General features: G+C 37.4%; 2 protein-coding genes across 5 annotated transcripts in view; both read right to left on the bottom strand.

The window, feature by feature from the left end:
* LOC311097516 (uncharacterized protein) overlaps nt 1-21,224 on the bottom strand; it is a 202,312-nt gene that overhangs the window by 93,398 nt on the left and 87,690 nt on the right. Inside the window, exons 1-4 of one of the 4 annotated variants that reach the window (XM_084137257.1) lie at nt 16,445-20,867; nt 12,181-12,419; nt 11,818-11,934; nt 9,638-11,669 (exon numbers count right to left, since the gene is read on the bottom strand). The exons of 2 other annotated variants lie outside the window; for them this stretch is intronic. In XM_084137257.1, the coding sequence (XP_083993383.1) occupies nt 10,711-11,669; nt 11,818-11,875 (1,017 nt within the window). In that variant the 5' untranslated portion in view covers nt 11,876-11,934; nt 12,181-12,419; nt 16,445-20,867 and the 3' untranslated portion in view covers nt 9,638-10,710. Of the gene's footprint in view, nt 1-9,637; nt 11,670-11,817; nt 11,935-12,180; nt 12,420-16,444; nt 20,868-21,224 lie in introns of those variants that run through there. One more of the 4 variants, XM_084137256.1, reaches the window with a different exon arrangement.
* The window catches only part of LOC311097525 (uncharacterized protein), a gene marked incomplete at its 3' end in the record, with an annotated part of 48,151 nt that continues 29,732 nt past the window's right edge, over nt 2,806-21,224 (bottom strand). Inside the window, exons 2-3 of the mRNA XM_084137280.1 lie at nt 5,810-5,929; nt 2,806-3,710 (exon numbers count right to left, since the gene is read on the bottom strand). Coding sequence (XP_083993406.1) covers nt 2,806-3,710; nt 5,810-5,867 — 963 coding nt within the window. The 5' untranslated portion in view covers nt 5,868-5,929. The remainder of the gene's footprint in view (nt 3,711-5,809; nt 5,930-21,224) is intronic.

The following is a 21,224-nucleotide window of genomic DNA, read 5'->3' as shown; positions in this document are numbered from 1 at the left end:
TCATTGATTGGTAATGTGCTCAATATTGATGTGGGACTCTTAAGCACTTTTTTTTTTTTTTATGTTAATCTAGCCAAGTTTGTACAGTGTAGAAACTGGGAGAAATTGTATTGCACTTAATTGCTGTTACAGAAAAAGGTCAAACCATATTTACTGTCAAAGCTGTGGATGTTACATGGTCTGCGAACATGTTTTAAAAGATATATAATGCTTGCAGAATTAAATTTCAGTCCTTTTGAAGTTAATTTTTGTGTCTTTATTTAAGGAAAGTGAGCTACAGACCGAAACAAGGTATTTTCAGTTTTATCTGAAGTACAACAAAACTTGAATATGGGAGCAACTTTGGCTTTTTTATTGACGCATTATAATATTGACCTAAATATATTGACTTTGTTATAATTAAAATTGATAGTTTGTTCTGAGTAAAAAATTCAACTTGAAAAAACATAATCTAATAACTTGTAAAAAAATTACATAAATTTTATTAGTTTTTTCCAAAGTAAAAATTCAATTTATTTTATTGAAACTGAAAATATTAGTTTTTCCAAAATGAAAAAAATAATTTGAACCAAAGCAAAATTTTGATTAACATCAAAAAATGTATAGTTTCAGCCAAATCAAGAAACTAATTACATCTATTATTTCAAAGTAAAAACTTCACTTGGATGTAATTGTAAATGTTAAGTTTTTCTAAAATAAAAACACTAGGTTGTATCAAAGCAAAAAAATTACACACGTTCTTTGTAACAAACGATATTATTACTTTGGGTTAAGGTTAAACGTTGTGTTGGAAAAAAATAAAATTTTGGTTTGAAATTAAATCAAAATTTATGGTTTTAACTAAATCATAAATTCAATTTGAGAAACTAAAAAAATTAGTTGTAACAAATTACATTTTTTTTTTTTAAGTTAATCCAAAGTATAATTTTTTTCAGTGTATGCTAAAAGTAGTACCGCCAGACCCGGAGATCGGCTGAATGGATTCGAAAATGGTAAAACTTAACTGTTAAACTCTGGGGAAGTTGTAAAATGAGCATATTTCCAAAAAAAAGTGGAGTATCCCTTTAAGACTCAGGTATCTGAAATTCCACAGTGGTTATTTATTATCAGCGTCGTCGATCCCAGGCACACACGGGGCAGTTTGCAAAACACTCCAGTAACAACTGCGTTACTGAATAGAAATAAAACAGGGTAAGAGCAACAGAAATATAAAACAGACTTTACCAGGGCTGGACTGGGACAGAAAATCGGCCCTGGCATTTTGGCCCAGACTGGCCCACTACATATGATCATAAACACCACCCATCTTTGCACGCCCTTGAATGTGTTTTTGTTCAACTCCTATTCATTAAAACCACTAATGCCATGTAATGAGTGAGTAGGAACAAGTGAGAGTTAACAGATGAAATAAGAACAAAATTGTAATTTATTAATACAATCGAACTATACTCCACAGTGATGCATCCAAAAAACAAGCTATATAAAGCTTGCATAGCAATAGCAATACCAGTGTTTCCCACGGGATCTTTGGTAAAACTGTGGTGGGTGGACCTCTGTCCCTCTAGGGGGGTTTGGGGGCATTAAATTCATCAATCTGGTGCAGTTTGAGAGTTCAAAATTAAAAGCTCCGACCCATATTCAGTGTGCAAATTAAACAAAGAAAAAATCAAACCTCTTTTAGTAACAGTGTCTGTCTATATTACACTACTACATAATAATAGTTATAATATTAATCTCATGACAGTAGTCTAATAGCCATATATTGTAAAACAAATGCACTGAAAAATAAAGAAAACTTTCATAATTAGTTTTGTACTAATTTCTAAACTTGAAATACATAAGCACATGATCTTTTATTTTGACGGAAACTGCATCAAGCTTTTATTTTGGCGGAAAACATAGATAAAAACGCGTCTCATTAAACTTCTAGTAAATTGCTGTAATCGTCAACAATGCAGATGTGGAAATAATGCGGAACTGGGTTATGGGTTCCTACACTCATAGCCAAAGTGTTTTGAAAGTAGTTCTGCTTACCGCGCGCGAACTCTACACTTTCTCATCTCTGTCCTGATCCTCCTCACTATCCTCCTCATCAGCCACTGGAGCTGATGAAGGTCCTGCTGCTGCAGAAAACATTTATATTTTGACACATTTTACAGCGTCTGCTTAAAGGGCCTGTATCTATTTTTCAGGCTATTTCTGCACATTCCTTGCGTTTCTTCTCCATCTCTCAGACTATTTTGACAGATACACACTTGACACTGCACGCTCACTCAAAGCCCAGAGGGTGAGGTGTTTAAAGATGTGATTGGGCCAGCCCAGTGTCAATCAAGAAAACAACCAATGGGCCACTGATCTACGCGTTTCATGGGCTGGTCTGTCAGTGGAAAAAAAACGAACGCTTACTTTTTTTGACCAATGCATTACACCGGCCGGCACTAACCCAGTGCCGTCAATTAAACAAAACAAAACGAATGGGGCGCCGATGTACAAGTTTTATGGGCCGTTAAAAAAAAAGAAAAAAAAGTATGAGATATATCGGCCCAAAAAGCACGTCGGCCCACCGGGCATTTGCCCGGTATGCCAGATTACCAGTCCAGCCCTGGGCTTTACACGAAAACATGCAATGATCATAGCTCGCGCTCCTCCTACCGACTGCCCACTCGTCAGTGAGGGAGTGAGAGAGTGCGTTCCTCCTTAAAGGAACAGTACCTGTTTTTACTTGTTACAGAGTGATATACAATGTGAGGTATAAATAAAGTTATTTAGAGTTATAAAGTTCTAGAATTCTAGAAAGTTCTAGAACTAATTTTTAGACAACTTCGGGCAATACTTTTTCTTATGTCGCTGTAGATAAGATAATAGGGTGAAACTCTTTTCACATGAAGAGCACTTGTACGGTTTCTCTCCAGTATGAATTCTCTGGTGTACTTGTAAGGCACTGGATGTAACAAAGCTCTTCCCACAGTCAGAGCACATATAAGGTCTCACACCAGTATGAATACGCTCATGCTCTTTTAAAGTCTGTAGTCGTGAAAAACTCTTTCCACAAAAAGAACAAACATGAGGCTTCAAACCATCATGAACTCTAAGGTGTGATCTTAATCTTGATTCATAAACAAATGTTTTATCACACTGATCACAGCTGAATGATCTCAATCCAGAGTGAGAGAGCAGATGAATGTTGAGAGAGGTTTTCTGAATGAAACTCTTTCCACACTGAGAGCATGTGAACGGCTTTTCTCCAGTGTGAATTCTCACGTGTTTCTTAAGGTGTGATTTATGTATGAAACTCTTTCCACACTGAGAGCATGTGAACGGCTTTTCTCCAGTGTGAATTCTCATGTGCTCATTTAGGTTTCCCTTCTGAATGAAACTCTTTCCACACTGAGAGCATTTGAAAGGTTTTTCTCCAGTGTGAATTCTCATGTGTATATTTAGGTATGTTTTTTCAGTGAAACTTTTTCCACACTGAGTGCATGTATGAGGCTTGTCTCCAGTGTGAGATCTCATGTGTCTCTTAAGGTTTGATTTATCTATTATATTCTTTCCACACTCAGAGCAGGTGAAAGATCCTTTGACTCCCGTTTTTCCAGCTTGTTTTTGTGTGAAACACTTTTCAGTCTGTGAAATGATGTTTCCATCTTCATTTGAGGAATAATGAGGGTTATGAAACTGATGCTGTTTGTCTTCATTCGCCTCCATTGGGTCTAAAATAAACACAATTGTCAAAATTCAAATAAAGAAAGAGAAATGAGAACAACAATAATTTACTAGGTCAGTCGCAATTAAGAATTCCCCCCCCCCTTTTTTCAGCTTATTAAAGTCATTAAACTTAGGGGCCGTTTGGTATTTATGGAATGGACCACCGGAAGAAAATAGGGGAGGGTCATGTCTTTTTATTCTTTGTTGAGGGGAGGATCATCCAACTTTTTTTAGTCTAGGGGGAGGGTCACCCAACTTTTGTTCATGAAAACAGTAACATTTCAAAGTGGCTTGTTTGGTGCATATTTTTCCATGTAGCTCTCTCAGTCTCCCATCGCTATCAGACGGGTCTGACCCAACAAAAATACAATTTAGCGCTGTTTGACAGTTTGCGCGCGAGCTCAGAAATAATGCATCATGTCAGAACAGAACGCTAATGACACGTTTACCCGGCAAAGCTTTAAAGCACAAGCAAATAATGAACTTTTGTGATTGCGAATAAGTGCAGTGTCCTGTGAGTGTAACTCTACCGCTGCATTAACATGTGATGTGAATGTAGTTTTACAGTATTGGGAATGAGGTGCCAGAACTGCAGCTGATACTACCATAATTTAGTTTTCATGCTTATTGTGCCCACAAAAATGTTAGTGAGTACATCTACTGAAATTGCCACCATAACAGTGGAGTATGACGTGTAATATGTAGGGCTGTAACGATATGCGATATGAAACCTAAATCGCCACACTCAGATCCACGAACCTGTGTCGCGGTGTGAGAAGGCGGAATCGCGACACACCCCTTCCAACTCCCAGAGTTATCCATCCCGTCCAAATCCAATGCTACCACATCTTTAAATTACTATTAGTATTATTTTAAGTTAACGTAATAAAACACGTAGACCTACACCAAAAAACTAGTTGAGGATAAATTCTTCAAAATTGGGCAATTCCAGCGTTATGGACATGACATTCGCTGAATATTGGCAAAATATTTTTTAGGAATTCTATGAATTACACTGTGCAAAACAAAAATAATACCGGATGAAGAAGGGTCGGCCTTCACAGAACATAAAATATTATTTTTATTTTATTTTTCGTGTTTGCATTTATGAGGAAAAAACAATGTTACGGACGTAACAGTTCTCTGTTACGGACGTGACCGCTCTGAAAGCGGCTTTAAAACTTTCACAGAGATCTCAAACAGAAAGCACAAAGCCTTTCTTTAAAGTGAATTTCGTTTTGTATTAATTGCATTTTAATTTGAATCGATGTTTCATCAACAAATTGCCTTATTTATTTAATAAATAATAAGTAAATATAGCAGGCAACATAATCAGGACAAGGAGGCGCCGGCACGTGAACTAGAGCTTGTTTCATAAATGAACCGAAACTCAGCGTAAGGTAGGCTACTTGCCTCACAGACCTGAGACATATATAGAAAGCTTGAAATGTCTACTTTTAAACAGAACAATTAAAAACTAAAGAAAACAGACTGCTCTCTGCTTATGTAATCCGTATGAAATGTGCATTTTTCTCTGGCGCGTTCGCTACTGCGAAGATCGCGAGTTAGTATTGTAAACTTCATCTTTGCAGCCGACACTGACACAGAAAACACTTGTTTATTAATAAACAATTAAAATGTCTCCTTGGTATATTTGAAATATTCATAATCATTACTTTGCCGGTTCTTTGTGCTTTATTCGCAGCGCCACCCTTAAATTTTACATGAACGAGTCACCACCGCATCAGCACCAAAAACATTTTAAATCTAAAATCATGATACGAACCGAATCGTAGGTTTGGTCTATCATTACAGCCATAGTAAGATGAGGAAGCAGACGTTTAGTCATTTGTCATGGTTGTAAAAAAACAATGGCTATCTGAACATCTTTCCAAGTGCAAACCAGTACAGAAGTAATCAATAAATTATAGAGGAGGGTCTTGCCTTTTTTCACAATCATTTTGGAGGGTCATAGAAAAAATAATTGTTGGTGCAGGGAGGGTCAAGTCTTTTTTGACTACAGATCTCAAAACTCGAACAGAAATAAAAAACGATCAGTCCCTTAGTTTATCAGTCATTAAAGAGAATGAAGGAAAACACCAACCTATTTGTTCCTCTGTATCTTCATCTTTTATTCTGCAGGGTTCTTCCTTAATCTCCATCTTTACAATAGTATGTCAGTAGTTTCTCCTGGAGTAATTCCTCCTGCTTGCTTCTTCTTCTCCTGTGGGAAGATGGGAATATTCCCCAGCATTTAAACTCTCATGAACGGCTGTGGGAGCTTCACTGACTGAAGGAGTGAATTGTGGTCGTTGTTGCTCATTTAGCAGATGATCATCACACTTACAATCACTCTCAATTATTCATGGATTAAGTGAATTAAAGGTTGATTGCTGTCATCAGACATCAATTAAATGTGGGAATGTGTGCAAAATAGAGACAAATGAATAGATTGCCATTCAGATGAGAATTACATAAAACTACAGTTATTTCTGGCGCTAGACTGTTGCATAATTTACAGCAGCACATTTAGAAAATGTTGTAAAATGTAATTTAGACACACATAGTAGGCTATTATCTGTATTCGAACCTATGGATAGTTCAGTTAAAACCTTGCCCTCTTTTGCTAACTATTAATGTTGTTTAACTTAAAGGAGAACTCCGGTCAATTTTAACATTGAGCTCATTTTTTTGTAAATTTGGAGTGCTGTCAATACAGAGAACAACGACAAAAATCGGTGTTGCCTACACCGTGTTATCCTCTTTTTAAAATTTGCACCCTGTTGACTTAAATGGGGCAAGTTTTATACCTGCTTTTAGCCTCTTAACATCCTTGATGTGTCATTGCAAGTGCCCAGCCACATGAGTGATTCCTTTAGAGTTAACACGGATGAATCTGACTGCAGTAGATGTGAAAGATATGAATAAAAATGAAGTTAATTCGGCTAGCGCACATACCTGTATTTATTTCCTGTTTTCGGTCGAAGTCCATAGTAGTCGATTGTCGAGTTTACGCGCGTGATCATAGTAACTAAGCAACAGTGGAGAACTCGACAATCGATTATTGTGGACTTCGACCGAAAACAGGAAATAAATACAGGTATGTGCGCTAGCCGAATTAACTTCATTTTTATTCATATCTTTCACATCTACTGCAGTCAGATTCACCGTGTTCACTCTGAAGGAATCACTCACGTGGCTGGGCACTTGTAATGACACATCAAGGATGTTAAGAGACTAAAAGCAGGTTTAAAACTTGCCCCATTTAAGTCAACAGGGTGCAAATTTTAAAAAGAGGATAACACGGTGTAGGCAACACCGATTTTTGTCGTTGTTCTCTGTCCTGACAGCACTCCAAATTTACAAAAAAATGAGCTCAATGTTAAAATTGACCGGAGTTCTCCTTTAATGTTCAATGAAATCTGTCTGCTTAAACAATATAAGAATGTGCTGTTTATCTTTCAATCAGTTAAGAGCCTTAATTTTAATATGTTAAAAACGAGACGTGGTGAGTGAAGACACCAATATATTGCCAAAATATTGTTTTTTTTTTTTTGTTGTGGAGAGTTCAGTTGTTTATCAACAACCCGATGTGTATATCAAAACCATGGTTACAAGTTGAACGTATATTAAATTTGGCGCCGCAATTTTATAACATGTCCGAGACGCAGCAATGCTCCATATTTGATTTAAAGTGAGAATAAGATAGAATGTCTCATTTCAACGTTACAGATGTTGTACACAGAGGGGGCCGGATAGCTAGCCTGAATGGCTGTAGCCACGTTTAGGCTAAGAACAGGTTTATACTCGCCGTGTCCGCACAAGCGCGAAGGTGCGCACGGCAAAAATGACATCATTGCGGTGTGGACGGTCATGCGCGTTGGGTGCGCTAGACACCATGGCCCTGTCCCAAATGGCACACTCCGGACTTGTGGACTTCCTCAGAGTCCACACTTTGGTGACGTCATGTAGTGCAGAGCTAAAGGGCCCTTGACACGAGTCCATGAGAGCGCATTGAGAGGTATTTTTGGGACAAGTTCGATCGTCAAGCCGGAAATAACGGTCTGGTTGTTGTTGGACAGGAGAAATCACATTTTTGCGCTCCGACGTCTAATCTCCATGTGAACTACACAGCCTAATTTTACAGTTCTATATTTTGATATTGTGCATGCCACCTGGGCATTAGACAATAGATACATCATGCTTATTTAAATGATGTATACAGTTGTACATAATAAAACATAATGTTCCATTTAAACTAATATTACAATTTTAACACATAATAAAAAAATGTGCATGAGTTTCAGATGAATTTACAGGTTTTAATATTCTAATGTTTACATATGACTCAGTAAAGCCCTGACATTCGGTTCTATTTATTTAATGAATCATAATGCGATCATATTATTCAATGCACTATTATTATGTTTGAGACATCAACCACTGCTCGATGACCATAATGTTTGTATAAACTGTAGGTAACAACTGGTAAAATGTGCATCTAGGTCATAAAAACGGTAATATTTTCTTCTCAGCCATGTCAACATTTATACGTGAGCGAAATCTCCTCCCATCCGTTGTCTGAATGGCCTTTCGCAAGGATTTCCTGGGTAGTTAAAAGTGTGTGGAGCCTGCATCTATACGGGCTTTGCGGAAGACCGCTTCAAGGGTACAAAGGGGGCGCTGCTGAGCACACTTCAGAGCGTTAAAATGCTGAATGGGACGGCCTACGGACTCGTAGACTTGGCGAGCACGTGCAATTTAAGTCCACAAGACCGAAAGTCCGTATGAAGTGTGCCATTGGGACAGGGCCCCTTTTGCTTGGCGGTGTGCACGGCTTTTTTGGTAACAGTGTGTGCGGTTCCGCATTCGCAGATGCACGATTTCGAGCCGAATCTGGCCGAGCATGTACGTCTCACCGCACCAGAACCCAGTTTGTGTGTCTTAAATTAGTTGCTTACATTTACAAAATGAGCCTATAACAGAAATAAGCCATTTTAATAAAAATAAAGGTCCATGTTTTATAAAATGTCCATGAAACTTAATGAAATGTTTAGTGAAATTAGAAAATATTTAAGAGATTGTTAATTTACTTGTATAGCCTACATACATGTTTTTATATCCACACATTTTGTTCTAATGTCACAATTAATAATCTCAGGGTTTACTGGATTTTACACAATTCTTTTTGTAGTGCGGTATTGGTGGTGACGTACTAAAATAAACATTGTCACACGTGGACCTTTCTTCTTCTCACCGTTGATTCCTGATGGTTAAGAGGGAAATCACTTGAGTCGCCCCCTGTCGTTCACAAATAGTACAACGGCGAGCGCGTCGAGTATAAACGCCTCGTCCGTTTGCGGAGGTGCGCGCGCAGTCTGCCGAGACTCGCGCTGGAACCAGGCGAAAGTATAAACAAGGGTTAAGACTCACGTATCTGAAATTCCACAGTGGTTATTTATTATCAGCGTCGTCCATCCCACGCACACACGGAGCAGTTTGCAAAACACTCCAGTAACAACTGCGTTACTGATTAGAAATAAAAGATGAGCAACATAAATATAAAACAGGCTTTACACGAATACATGCAATGATCATAGCTCGCGCTCCTCCTACCGACTGCCCACTCGTCAGTGAGGGAGTGAGAGAGTGCGTTCCTCCTTAAAGGAACAGTACCTAATTCTAGGGGAGAGCGGGGCACAAAGTAACGCTTTTTGACTTTCTCAGTTTGTGTAAATCTACTTATGGTTCAGAGTATTTATTTTTCCCACATTAATTTCCCACATGTCTAGTTTTTCTGGATATACCCCGAAAGAATGGAAGTGAAATGTGACAATATGCCCCATAGGTGGGGTACATTGTAACATGTGAGGGGCACATTGTAACATGACATGACAGCTTAAACTGTTATCTGATCTAATAAAAAAAATAAAAAAACAAGACAAACTAAAATATTTTCTAAATAAAATACAATAACAAAAACTTTTTCATATAAAATAATGGCAATTTTTTAATAATTAAATATAAACTCATTTTTGAGTTTTGACTACGAACACAGGAAAACACCCTAGCCTATACAACATAGTTCAAAACAAATAAATAATTAGTAATTTCTGAACATTGACTCTCAGTCTTTCACCTTTTCCTCACGTTTTCTCAATAAAATTAATAAAACTATATAATAGCATATTTCTAATAGGGGCACATTGTAACGCAGTTACAACATGTTACGTTGTGCCCCGCGCTCCCCTACTTGTTACAGTGTGATATAAAATGTTCGGTATAAATAAATATAGTTATTTGAAGTTATGAAGTTCTAGAATAGTCTATCTATTTACATCCCCCCTCCCCCCACTGATTAATTTTTTTGATTAATCAAAATCAATAGACTCTTTAGAATCATTTAGATGTAGGGTTCTCCTTATAAATATTTAAATTAATGTCTTAAACAGTGAATTGGATCAGTTGACTTGTTTATGAATCACGATGGATTCAACAAGATCACGTGGTTGAAATGAAAGGAAATGGCGCCATCTAGAAGAACGTCTGTGGCGCTGCCAAACTATTGCCATAACTACATACATAGAAGCTCATGCAAGTTATTCAGAGGATCGAGACAACACAAAATCAGCTTAAACACGAGAACCCTTATATTGTTTTTTTTTAAATTGTTTGTCAAAATAAAACAAGTTATTTGAAATATGGATTATGATTTAATAGACTATTATTTCTACTGTTACACAAATGCCTCATATGCACAATTAATTAAAATAAACTCCACAAAGAAACAAAACATCCCTTCACAAATCGCTTTATGGCGACACAATAGTTTTACTAGGCACTTTCCACAACAAGTCGTTCGCTGAGCTTGGTTACAATAAAGCTATTTTTGGACTAAGAAGGAAATTTTACTTTTTCTTTTAGCATGAAGACCTCTTATACATGTCAAAAGTTCAAGGAAATATTGATTTCTCAGTTCATGACCATTTTAACCTGAATGTCAAATTATTTACTTGTAAGTGTATTATTTGTAAGTGATTGATCTGAACATGAACTTTGCTCATTTTTAGAAAACTTCGGGCAATTCTTTTTCTTATGTCTCTGTAGACTAGATAATAGGGTGAAACTCTTTCCACATGAAGAGCACTGGTGCAGCTTCTCTCCAGTATGATTTCTCTGGTGTATTTGTAAGGCACTGTATGTAGTGAAGGTCTTCCCACAGTCAGAGCACATATAAGGTCTCACACCAGCATGAACTCTAAGGTGTTGTCTTAATCTTGATTCCACAACAAATGTTTTATCACACTGATCACAGCTGAATGATCTCAATCCAGAGTGACGGAGCAGATGAATGTTGAGATTACTGTTCTGAATGAAACTCTTTCCACACTGAGAGCATGTGAAAGGTTTTTCTCCAGTGTGAATTCTCACGTGTTTCTTATGGTGTGATTTATGTATGAAACTCTTTCCACACTGAGAGCAGGTGAACGGCTTTTCTCCAGTGTGAATTCTCATGTGCTCATTTAAGTGTCCTTTCTGAATGAAACTCTTTCCACACTGAGAGCATTTGAAACGTTTTTCTCCAGTGTGAATTCTCATGTGTATATTTAGGTTTCCTTTCTGAATGAAACTCTTTCCACACTGAGAGCATGTGAAAGGTTTTTCTCCAGTGTGAATTCTCATGTGTATATTTAGGTTTGTTTTTTCAGTGAAACTTTTTCCACACTGAGTGCATGTATGAGGCTTGTCTCCAGTGTGAGATCTCATGTGTCTCTTAAGGTCTGATTTATCTATTAAATTCTTTCCACACTCAGAGCAGGTGAAAGATCCTTTGACTTCAATTTTTCCAGCTTGTTTTTGTGTGAAACACGTTTCAGTCTGTGAAATGATGTTTCCATCTTCATTTGAGGAATAATGAGGGTTTTGAAACTGATGCTGTTTGTCTTCATTCGCCTCCATTGGGTCTAAAATAAACATACAATTGTCAAAATTCAAATAAAGAATGAGAAATGAGAACAACCATAATTTCCTAGGTCAGTCGCAATTAAGAAAAAAATTTGTCATTTTTTCAGCTTATTAAAGTCATTAAAGAGAATGAAGGAAAACACCAACCTATTTGTTCCTCTGTATCTTCATCTTTTATTCTGCAGGGTTCTTCCTTTATCTCCATCTTTACAATAGTATGTCAGTAGTTTCTCCTGGAGTAATTCCTCCTGCTTGCTGCTTCTCCTGTGGGAAGATTAACATTTATTCATTAAACAGATGCCTTTATCCAAAGCGACTTACACATGAGGAATAAAGCAAGCGATTCATCATGAAGAGGCAAACAATGTAAGAAGTGCTCAAAATACAAAGTTTCAGACATTGCTTAGAGTAGCTAAGCAAGGGAGGGATTAAAAGAAAGAAAAGGAAAGGATAGAAGGAAAGGATATAATTTATTTATTCATTTATTTTTTAAGGAGGTTAAGTGCTCACAGAAGAGATGAGTTTTCAGCTGTCTTTTGAATGTTGTCAGGGATTCTGCATTCCGGATGAAGGTGGAGAGATCGTTCCACCACCAAGGAACAGTGAATGAGAATGTTCTGGAGAGTGATTTTGTGCCTTTCTGTGATGGTATCACGAGCCGGCGCTCATTGACCGATCGTAGACTTCTGGTAGCGATGTAGACTCGTAGGAGCGAGTGAAAGTAGGAGCGAGCTGAGCCTGTGGTAGATCTGTAAGCAAGGGTCAATGCCTTGAACTTGACGCAAGCAGCGAGAGGAAGCCATTGCAGAGTAGGTGTGTAACAATACATCAATATGGATCGATGCATCGATCAAACGTCAAACAAGAAGATGTGTTGATGCCACACGTTAAATATCGATATGAGGTACCTTTAGATTACCTCTATGTTACCTTTATTTATCTCTCTAAATCCTCAAGTAACGTCCATCTACGCATTTCCTCCAAACCACGCATTTTCTTTTACTCAACATACCATAGAACAGCAGTCCCCAACCTTTTTTTGCACCACAGACCGGTTTATTATCAGACAATATTTTCATGGACCGGCCTTTAAGGTGTGGCGGATAAATACAACAAAATAAAATGATACGACCGGCATAAAAACTGGGGTATTTTTAAAATATAATAATAAACGTGAATCCAATGTGTAGGCCTACTCGCAACTTTATTAGCAGCGTCCTCGTAACATCGCGCCTAAAGACAACTGAGAAAGCCTGAACACAAAAAATGCCCCCCAAAAGAAAAAAAATCTCCATGTTTTCAGTGCTGATGCATTCATGTAACATGTAACGGTGGCGCTGCCAATAAAGCACCTAAAAGCTCTCACAAAGAACCGGCAAAATTAATGATTATGAATATGTAAAATATAGCAGGAGACATTTTAATTGTTTACTAATAAACCAGTTTTCTTTCGTTTTGAATTGTTCTGTTTAAAAGTAGACATTTCAAGCTTTCTATATATGCCTCAGGTCTGTGAGGCAAGTACCTTATACGCTGAGTTTCAGTTCATTAATGAGACGAGCTCCAGGCTCACGCGTCGGCGCCTCCGTGTCGTGATTTATTTATTTTCTAAGGCCAAGTCCACACGGACACGGATATTTTTATAACCGGAGTTTTTCCTACGGCGTTTTAAAAAAATCCCATCCACACATGCTCGGTTTAAAAGAAATCTCTGCCTACATGAAAATGCAAAAAACACGCTATTACGCGCTGTCAAGAGCATGCCACACCAGCAGGCGGCGATCGTAAAGCCACGTTGGCCAATCAGAAGCAAAAACCCCGGTTTTACTGTCTACACGACAACACTGCAACCGGCGTTTCTGAAAATCCTCACCCTGGCAGGGGTTTTCAAAAATGTTCGGTTTCAGTGACCTGATACTGCGTTTCCATGTGGACGAACGGCCAAAAAAGTCATTATAAAATTATAAAATACCCGTGTCCGTGTGGACAAGGCCTAATATACTTCTTATTTATTTAATCCAGACAATTGGTTGATGAAACATTGATTAAAATGAAGATACAATTAATACAAAACGAAATTAAATTTAAAGACAGGCATTGTGCTTTCTGCTTGAGGTCTCTGAAAGCGGCACTAAAAGAATGCTTTAAAACTTTCACAGAGCGCTCACATCCTTAAAGGAGAACTGTCCCGTCCGTAACATTTTTTTTTTGGTGAAATAAATGTATAAATAAATGCGACTTATAGTCCAGTGCGACTTAGGCTATATATGTTTTTTCTTCTTCACGGCGCATTTTTTGACTGATGCGACTTATAGTCAGGAAAATACGGTAAGTTATTTATTCTTTCTGTGCGGCCCGGTACCAAATGTCCCACGGACCGGTACCATTCCTCGGCCTGGGGGTTTGGGACCCCTGCCATAGAAATCCTTAATCACATGTTCTGATCAATCGGTGCCACAATATGGGCGACGGTAGTAGCAGCGGTAGCAGTTGCAGGGGGCTCTGAACTGCTACTGCTATTTTTTTTACAACTTTAGGCATATTGCATTTATGGGGACTATATGCACATGCAAATTGCAACAGACTTTTTACTGCTGTACCGCAACCTCAGTGTATGCTTTTATCTACAACGAGACTATTTACCCCATTCTAGAATTCCAGCTCCGACTCTCACTTTTCCATCTCTTCCGACTTTACCCTTCAAAACATCTTCTCTTTGTCCGATAGTCAAAACAGTAAAAGCACAAAGAAGATCATTTCACCCAAGAAAAAGTCCAACTAATATAAGTCAACTTGGTAGCACCAGAGGCTTTAAAATCTGCCACTTAAACATCCAAAGCCTTGTCCCTCAAATAGACGAATTTAAAATCATACTTGCGGAGATGAAGGCACATGTAATGGCAATCTCAGAATCATGGTTAACTCCCAGTATTCTTGATTCTTTTCTTTCCATTGAAAATTATGAACTGTATCGTAAAGGCCGCACTATTAAGACTGGCGGCGGAGTGGCCTTCAGAATTATGCGCACCAAATATTAAAATTTGAAACTGAAACTTTAAAGGTGCCCTTGCATGGATTATTTTAGAATGTTTCCTGGGGTGCCCTTATTATGGTAGTATGTTTTTTAGATCAAAATTTGTTATAATTTAGAAATAAAAGGCATTTTTCCTAGCTTTGAACACTCTGTTTGAAGGGGCGTGTCTGCTGTGAGACTTCAGTGTAAACGCCCACTGCTGTGAGACTTCAGTGTAAGCCTGTTGATCACGTGAATGAAGATCTTATCATTGCAACGCAGTTTCTGCACTCTCACTAAGGATTTCACCAATGCAAACATGATGTACGTACAGTAAGAGCTTTGTTGTGCAGTGTTTACCGCAGTTCAATGCGGAATTTAGTGCTACTGATTGGAGCGATGAGATGTCACTGAAAAATCCAGATCAAATTCTAACACAATTTCACACTACACTTAAATATACCATTGCCAACAAGGTTCGACCTAGGCTGAGTAAACTACCATGGATAAATTCTGACTTATTTTAACTCCTTAAACAGAAGGCCTCTCTCCTTAAAATGTACAGGTTAAGTCGAACATCGGAGAGTAAAAATTATTTCATACAAATTAGAAATAAATGTACTGTTGAACTGCGTAAGGCTAAGGCTGTCCTATTTCCAACAGCAGATCACCCTTTCTGCTACTAACCCAAATAAGTTATGGCAGACCCTTAAGGTCATTACTGGTGAAAATGAGAAGAAAAAGGGCAGGGTAAAAAGGGTAAGAAACAGGGTACTCTTATCTCAGATTCAGAAAAGATTGCAAGTGCTTTCAATGACTATTTTGTATCATCTCTTAAAGAATTGGCAACACATGTTGCCACTTCTTCCTCCTCCTCATCTGTTCTGTCTAACACCTGATCAGTTCTCATTTTTTGAGATCACACAGAACAAGGTGATAAAAATATTGCGCTCACTAAAAAACTCTCATGCTCATGATATTTATGGTTTAAACACTTTCTTTTTGAAGATTCATGCTGATAGCCTTATACCTCTTTTTCAGCACTTAATCAATCTTTGTATTTGGCTTTCTATCTTTCCTAATGATTGGAAAACAGCACAAATCACTCCAATTTTTAAATCTGATGATCCTACTCTTGTTTCAACATTGCTGGGAGTATTGCTATAGGTCTGTAATTTGAAGTTGCTTGAAAAAACCCTCCATAACCAGTTAAGATCTTACCTTGAAATTAATAACTGGCTCAGCGATTGTCAACATGGTTTTCGTGCTAGAGATCAACCATGTCGGCGTTACTACTCTTCACTGAACAAATACATGATGCTCTCAACAAAGGTCACATCATTGGAGCTGTTTTTATTGATTTTCATAAAGCCTTCGACACAGTGAACCATCAGATTTTGCTAAACAAACTTTATTCATTTAATTTGTCTTCATCTGTGATAGAAATGCCTTCTTCCTTCTTGACAAACAGGTCCCAAGCTATCAAAATTAATCATGTAACATCTCAACCTTCAGTCTGTGATATTGGTGTTCCTCAAGGCAGTATTCTTGGACCCTTACTTTTTCTTTTATACATTAATGATCTTCCTCAAGTGTGTAAATACTCAGAATGCTTACTGTATGCTGATGATACTGTGATTTTTCTCTCTGACTCAAATTCTAAACTATCATTTGATCTTCAGTTATTACATGACTGGTTGAAAAAGAACCACTTGACCATCAATGTAAAAAAAACCCCTGAATGTATGCATGTTCACTCACCTAGAAAAAGTTAGGGATGTCCCGATCCGATCCACGTCATCGGTATTGTGCCGATACTGGCCCAGAACGCTAGATCGGATATCGGAGGGGAGAAAAAAATATATCCGATACCTATGATCCGATACCAATTAGGGGTGGAACGGTATGTGTATTCGTATTGAACGTACGTTCGGTACGTGCGACAAAAATCGCTGCAAAAGATGCTTTCCAACAGGTTTTATCGTAGTTTTTGTCCAACTCCATTGACTTGTATTCGATGTCCATTGACTTGTATTGGATGTGCTGCGAGGTACGGTATTACCTCGCCACCAACTGGGCTGGAGTGTCTATTATTCAAGCTCTCAACGAATGGTAAAACACCTGTTGGATCATCTTTTGCAGCGATTTTTGTGTGAGCATATCAGTGAACACCCCTGACCACTCGGTGAGTTTCACGTCTTTGTAAACGAAAGTTTAATGCGTTTTAGGAAGGATTGTTCCAGTGCCCATATGCAGCCATTCTGGAGGTGGGGGGGGGGGGGGGGCGAAAGAAACATAAAATTCTCGGGCCAGCAGCATGTGTCCACATTTTAATCTTAACCGTTCTATTTCATCAGAAACGATCTGTAAACAGGGCTTTAAGTTTAAAATACCGAACTTGTCCTTTAAATGCTTTTGTTCTTAATATTTTTTGTTTACACATATTGTTAAATGTTTTCAACTAAAAGAAAACCTTAAGATGTATAGTAAGCTTGTTGTATATTGCCTAATGTAAGCTTGTTCAGAAATGGTGACAAAGACTTATATAACGTATTTAAATAAACGAATATTCGATTTTTATGAACCCGATTATTCAAATACAATATTTTTGAAAAAAGAGTCACCGAAGCTCATGAGATATTTGGCATGCTAAATATCTGGACCCGTGAATGTGTTCTGACTGATAACTACATCGGCGATGACCTACAGCCAATGAGAGATCAAGATACAGGGCAGCCAGGAATTCATGTCGGCGATTCTTTCTTTTGTAAAGTCATGCAGTGTGAAACCCCCTGTCGCCGATCCATCGTGCAGTGTGAAACCCCCTGTCGTGTGAACACACCAGCAACTGAATGTTACCCCAGTTAGTCGTGCAGTGGGAAAAGAACAGTGACCCGACTACTTTGCAAATCGTGCATTGTGAACTTGGCATTACAATTTTTTTTTTTTTTGGTTTGCTTTTACTTGATTTTTTTTTTGTATGTGATGTACTTTAATTTGTTTGTTCTATTATGTAAAGCGCATTGAGAAGCTGCTTTAAAGGCGCTATATAAAAATAAAGTTATTTTTATTATTAGCTTGAGTAGGCAAACCAATCTAGGGCTACAGGATGATATGGCTGCTGGCAAACTTCATGAGATAAAGAGAGGTGTGACGTGGGCCCTTTTGGGCTCGTTGAAGACATAGGGCCCTATTTTAACGAATCTGAAACACAAGTATCAAACTCGAAACGCAAGTAACTTTGTGGGCGGATCTCGGGCGCTGTTGCTATTATACGGGCGGGATAAATGACTCTTGCGCCCGAGGCAAATCTAAAATGGGTTGGTCTGTTTCAGTAGTGACAATTTTAGATACTTTTGAGCCTAGTTCAAAGATGATAACCAGCACATGGTTACCTAGCACAGTTTTGAAAAGTTGAACATACATAAAAACTAAATTTTGGGGAATAACACCCAAAAAAGTTTGTTTAATTGCAGAAAAAAGGTGTTTGGTAGTGACGTTCCTTAAAGTTACACACAGATTTTCAGACTTTTGAACATTTCCCTCAAAATGATGGTACCCATCTACAATGAAAGAGAGGGAGAGAGAGAGGGACACAGGAATATTTCCTGATAAAAAAATTAAAAAAAATGTAGGGGTGTGGTTAAAATCAGTCTCAGCCAATGGACTAAAACACATGAAACATTTCGGTAGTGACATGAATGTTCATTCAGTTCATTCTGACGCCGGTGAACCCAAGGTGCTTTGTGTACCTTGCCACTGCTCTGCTGTAATAAACTTCATTTTTGAGATCTTCGACGTCCACATCCTTTTTTCTTACCAGGGATTAGGGTTCGGGACAGCCACCTCCCAATTGAAAGTACCTAATAAATTATGATTTTATATATATTAAGCTTACTGATATTGAAAACATTATTGTGGGATTCAATAGATAATAGAATGATCTTTGAAACATCTACAATTTGAATACTTAAAAGCTTTTGAAATGTTTTTTTTTGTTTTTTTGGGACAGCAATTTGCACCAATTCTGTTGAATTGCCCAAAATATAATAGATTGTGACTATATTGTGTTTCTATAAAATGTCAATCTTAACATTTAATCAAAACTATTTTGCACATAGTTCATAATATAACATATAGTTTAAAAAGTTGAATATAACAATATTAACTAAACTTGTAATGGTTACGAATTGGATGTGTGAAATAATAATACGATGTTAGGTTACCGGTAATTGTTCCCAGGATATTATACCTGAGAGATCGAGATTTATTTTCAAACACTTTCTCTAAATAATGTCAAACAAATAATGAACTTATCTTCTCAATAACGGTGTCATTAAAAGAAAAAGAGCTCTATATTTCCAGCACTGTTAAACTTTCAATTCTTCAATTCAGTTCAAAGAGAAGCTGAAAGAATATTGATGAGGGTTTATTGTAATCAGACATCGATTAAACTTGTGAATGTGTGTAAAGACAGACATTTAACTTAAAAACTCAAGTTCTGTGTGTCAGATTTTTCCATTAATAATTTACAGGTAACCTAAACAGAATGTTAGAACAAAACTGTTTTATTTGCATGATACGTTTTACATAATAGCTACTCAACACTGTAAATCTAACGGGTTGTGGTTTTACATGGGAAGCTTTTTGTCATTTTATCAACAAAGGAGAGAAAAAAAGAGCCCTGCTGACATTAGTTATGATTTATCATTAAAAACTCTGTTTACCAGGTTTCATTTGTTCATTACATAAAATGAAAACAACTCATAATCTTTACAAATTGCAATGTGAAAAACCAGTCAGTAATGTTTAAGTTTCGCGAGCGTATGAACAACATCAGTCGGTTCATTTCGATTCATTTCTGAGTGATTCACTAAATGAACTGACTCGTTCAGTCGTTTGTATTTAGATTTCTCCTAATAAATGATAAAATTGAATGTACTCACACAGTCTGAAAAACAGCAGATTTAGAGCAGAATGAACGGCTGTGTTCCACTTCTCATGTTTATGTTCCCTTCCCTCGCTCACTTCTCTTCTTCTTCTAGACTCGGATGCGTGTCATTGCTTCGGTTGCTCGAGCGCCTCTACTGGCGGAACTCCAGCGATGGGAATTCTTTACATTTAAATTGAACAGGCAATGCATCGCGGCATCAGATATCTTAGCTTATATCCAAACTTTTTAGTGTTGTTCCCCTGAGGTATTTACATCATTCTGCGTACCCCCTCTCTTCATCTTAGACTACAGTCACACCTTTTTCATTAAGGGACAATATTTGCCCCCTTAAAATAATTTTTCCAATATATTTTTCACCTTTATAAATGTATAATAAGTAGCCTAATGCTTTAAATAAATAAAAATGTTCAATAGAGTAACATGCAATGATGGTAAAAACAAAGTTATTCTTTTAAATATTATATTAAATTAAGTCGCTGTATTTATGAATGGGTCATTGAATCCTTGACTCTCACGATTTGTTCACGAAAAACCACTGTGTGCTGCAGTGGCTTTCGTTGGAACTATTATTTCATTGCAAAATAGAGAAAACAATACTGTTAATACTGTGTTTAAAATGAACATCACCTAATATTACCCTTTTGGTTGTTGAACTGTTGTATAAAATCAGTGTCACATTTTCAATCGTGTGGATATTGGGGAAACATTGCATTCTTGCTCGTATAATATCAACATTAAAAACAAGAACTCATCTGTGTGGTATGTTTTTGTATCGTTTGAGACTCAAATGGATCTTTATTGCAGTCTGTCTCTATATGTTCGTCATGCTTTATTGCTAAATCACTTTTACAAAGGTACATTGTCGAGAACGGCAGTAATTTACGCAATTTGCTAATGCAACAGACTCTGCATGCAATCTGCACTCTGCTTGTGTGGATTTTGAACACGAAAGACGATGTAATTTGATTAAATGTCATGTATTTACGGCATTTTACCTAATAGAAATACATGCTCAATTTTACTTTATTTTAAGGTTGGGGTAAAATTAAATGAACGGCAAACATTTTGTTCGCGTAGTGAAGTTTTGAGAAACTAGCCATTGCTGATGGTTGCCGTGTCGATGAGGCCTTCACAGGGCTGATGAGGCTGGCACTTCAGGGATGTGTCGTGGATGGGTCCAGGCGCAGGTCCACCATCTGATCTGAATATATGGCCCGGATCCGGCTGACTTCAGTACTGCATGTAGTTTTCAGGAACAGAAATTGAATAAAGTAATCAAATGTAAAACAACATTGCATATAATCTTCACTGTATAAATTAAATAGTAAGTGATTTCCTTGTCTTTTGTTGTTTGCTTAAAAAACAGACAGCAGGAATATTAGGCTGCTGTCACTTTAAGGCATAATGCACGGATCCAGTACACTGATACTGAACACATGCGCAAAGATTCCTGCCAAGATGGCAATGTTGTTTTGGCTTTGTTTACAGTAGACTGGCAATTCCAGAGACCAATAGGAAACAAAAGTAATGTACTAGAAGACAATAAATTATAGTCATTCATATTTATTCAAAAGCGAAACATGAAAA

The sequence above is a fragment of the Abramis brama genome, assembly GCF_963993115.1.
Source record: "Abramis brama genome assembly, chromosome: 15".
Taxonomy (NCBI): domain Eukaryota; kingdom Metazoa; phylum Chordata; class Actinopteri; order Cypriniformes; family Leuciscidae; genus Abramis; species Abramis brama.
Note: the sequence above shows the minus strand (reverse complement) of the source record. Positions and strands in the feature narration are given on the sequence as shown.